At 44.9% G+C, this 3204-nt stretch overlaps 1 protein-coding gene across 1 annotated transcript in view; it reads right to left on the minus strand.

The window, feature by feature from the left end:
* LOC104160746 (rab11 family-interacting protein 3-like) overlaps nucleotides 1–2280 on the minus strand; it is a gene marked incomplete at both ends in the record, with an annotated part of 51672 nt that extends 49392 nt beyond the window's left edge. The window contains 1 exon segment of the mRNA XM_009698959.1: nucleotides 2187–2280. Coding sequence (XP_009697261.1) covers nucleotides 2187–2280 — 94 coding nt within the window.
* Nucleotides 2281–3204: the final 924 nt, after the last annotated feature.

Consider the following 3204-nt stretch of genomic DNA (forward strand, 5'->3'; position numbering starts at 1 on the left):
CCCATGGTCAGCATTACCTGGCCAAAGATTACAGCAGCAAAGAGATCAGAATTGTTTCAGGGCAGCAGAGAGGTGGCATCGTGGCTTTCAGTGCTGTCCGAGTGGTTAAATGGTGCTTTGCTCCGCATTGAAGATGGAGGCAAGTCCAAGGAGTCCTAGATCAGCATGTTCCTCAGCCAGTGGGAACATACCTCCAGCTCCTGGCACCAAGGAGTTTAGTATCCTCCCTGGACGTAAAGGCCAACTGAACACGAAAGCGCTTGTAAAAAAAAAAAGCAGCTGACTATGCAAATTTTGACTAGTTTTCTAGCTGCACCTTCACTTTGCCCAGCCAGACCGTAAAAGTTTGACGAAAATCACAGCTGTTCTCTTAGGGAGAGTCTCCAAGAGAGGGAGGAGAGGAAGAGAAAAGTGGAACATCTTCAGAAATAAACCCTTACCTATGCTAAGACAGAGAAGGTCCAAGCTTACGTCAGCTCTCACTTCAGTGACTGACCAAAGAACTACACAGTACCAAGAAATGCAACAGAACTTATTTCTGGCTAAAAATAGGCCCAGCTAATTAACAAAACCTTGTTAAAAAGGACACCCAGCAGCAAGCATAACCTCTTCTTTCTTTACAAAGGGATGATCAATATTGACTGTCTCAGCAGTAAATCCTCAAGATCACTTCAACGTGAGCAACTGCTCAGCCCGTGAGACAAAAACTCCCTCTGTACCCTCTCCTGGGATTCTTTTATAACTGTTTAATGTTGTGCAATGTTAGTGAGCTCTGCCTCTCTTAACCACTGTAATAAATACATATCAATCTCTTTCAAGTTTAATAAATAGAGATCCTAAAAGCTTTGTCTGGATCTGCTTTTTCCATTCAATTAATATAACACAATACCAGAGCAATGAATTATTGAAGAGAAATACAAGCCAGAGCTTTCACAAACACGCTCATCTCCAATAGCAATTTATTACAAATTAATAGTACGCTGCATTTCCTCCTGCATCACGAGAACTGGGAATCCGCTGTACCGTCAAGCTACACCAGCCACAAAGGCTTCGGATCTGCCATAAAACACTATAGTCCTGAGCACAAATAAACTGGGGGTGGGAGAGGGGAGCAGAAGGAAGGATGGACAACCGACAGAAAAACAGAATTCTCTTCTACTGTGAGGGTTTTCTACTCATGAAGCAAGATGGTTTGTAGAGGAATAATCGGTCTTTTCACATCTCTGCTTGTATCAGCACTCAAAAGCTTGCTCAGCGTGCCGGGCTGACAACATGGTTCATGTTCATTGCCGCATGAAAGCAATGCTGAAGTTTAAGATAAGCACTGCCGTGAACAGAATTGATTAGGTGCAAGTACGATAATTCATATTTGCACATTTAAAATTACATCTGCTCAGCAGGAGGCTTCCAGTATTTTTCACACCCTGCCCCTAACAACACGCTTGCCCCAAAATGACCCTCTAACTCTCCTATCGGAGATGAATCCCAAATTGAAAAGACAACATCTTTTCTTCAGCAAAGAAGCTGAAATGCCAACCAGCCAGAAAGATACTTCACATTTCACCAAGCTATTGCTCTGGAAGTACTCGCAACAAGCCCATCAGGAGCAACATGGGGATCATCACATGCCTGTTTTGGGGGTCTGTTTAACGATTACCTACTGGTCAGTGAGTTCAAAGCTCGTGTTTAATGTGGTTCTTACTAGAAATCATCTGAGCACGTTGATCCTCCAACCAGTTGGAGTGAAGGCAAACGCATTAGTGCTCAGCGTTCGGAAGATGTCACCCCCTGCAGCAGACAGACGGACATCTCTGGCCGCGTGTCCGCCGAGAGTCACTCCTCTGTCAGAGCAGCAAATCCCCACCAAACCACAGGCGAGGGCAGAGACCAAACCAGAAAGGATCTTCCCTTGATGGTTTTTATGTTTCCAACATACACTAGGAAGGAACGTTCCTGATAAACAGGAAAACATTCAACCACCACTGCAACTGCTGTGCCACCTTTTTCAACTTCATTATTCAATGCACCCAACCTCTCCCCATTCCTCTCTACCCAACGCAGAGCAGTGAATTCCAGAAAACCAAACCCAGTTTGTTTTCACCAAGCAATTTCTCAGCTCACTTAACCCCTGTGGCGCTAAATTTGGTGTCTCCTTGTCCTCCCTCGCAGCATAGTGGCAAACTCACCTCCATTTTTGATAGCTCTGATCCCTCGATGGAAATCTTCGAAGCTGATGACTCCAAGTCCGCTTGGATCGAGGTACTTTGTCAGGTCCTTCACCTGCAACCACAAAAGCAGCGTTATCCATAGAGTCCTTTGGGGAAATAACATCTTCCATCAGAGAAACACCTTGTAACAAATCTTTCCTCCCTACAAGGTTTGAGTTAATGACAGCGAATTTCTTAAATTGACACCAAACTGTGACCATTCTCCTTGAAAGAAACTTAAATAATCAGCACAGAGGGGTTAGTCAGTACTTGGCTGGTGCCGAAACTATTGTCTCAGTCTTCAAACGTAGGTCAGGGCAGTGTTTCTTGCCACATGGTCCTTCTCTGCCAGGGATTTGTTTATTTTTACTTTTTTTTTTTTAAAAGAGGTCCTATCTTAATTGGGAAAACTCAGTAATAGGCTGCCCAGTAGGAGGGCCTGATTAAGAGAATTCAGTGATAATGAACTGCTCCACGTTACAAATTTAGGCCATATAATTGAAACATTTTCACAATTAGACAATGCCCGAGGGGGGAGGAATTGCGTCAGCTAGCGAGGATTAGGATGTGGGTGCCGGAGCGAGCACACACGTGGAGCCAGGGACGCTTGTGAGACCTGGTGAGGATGATCTGGGCTCTCCAAACAGAACAGGCTACAGTTTGAGGGCAAAACCACAGTCGTTCCTCATGGTCCAAACAAACCCTTCAAAAAGGTGCATTGGGCTCCTTCCTTCCAGGCTTCCACAAGCCTGTCCTTCAGAAAACCCTTTAGACCACTGATGCTTCTCACGCTGAGACAATCAGATGGGGATTTTTTTGTTTTAAAAAAAAATGCATACCCTTCTTTTAAGAGATATTGAGGCACCTTTGTGTATTTTAGAGCCACATCCTTCAGCAGAGAAACAAGGAGGAAGCAGGGTGTAAGAGGTGAAAGAACGAACTGGACAACCAGCTCCATACTCAAAAGCTGCCAGCACCGCTTGCCCTCACCCAGCCA

This window comes from Cariama cristata, unplaced genomic scaffold (genome assembly GCF_000690535.1).
Source record: "Cariama cristata isolate BGI_N322 unplaced genomic scaffold, ASM69053v1 scaffold2984, whole genome shotgun sequence".
Lineage (NCBI taxonomy): Eukaryota > Metazoa > Chordata > Aves > Cariamiformes > Cariamidae > Cariama > Cariama cristata.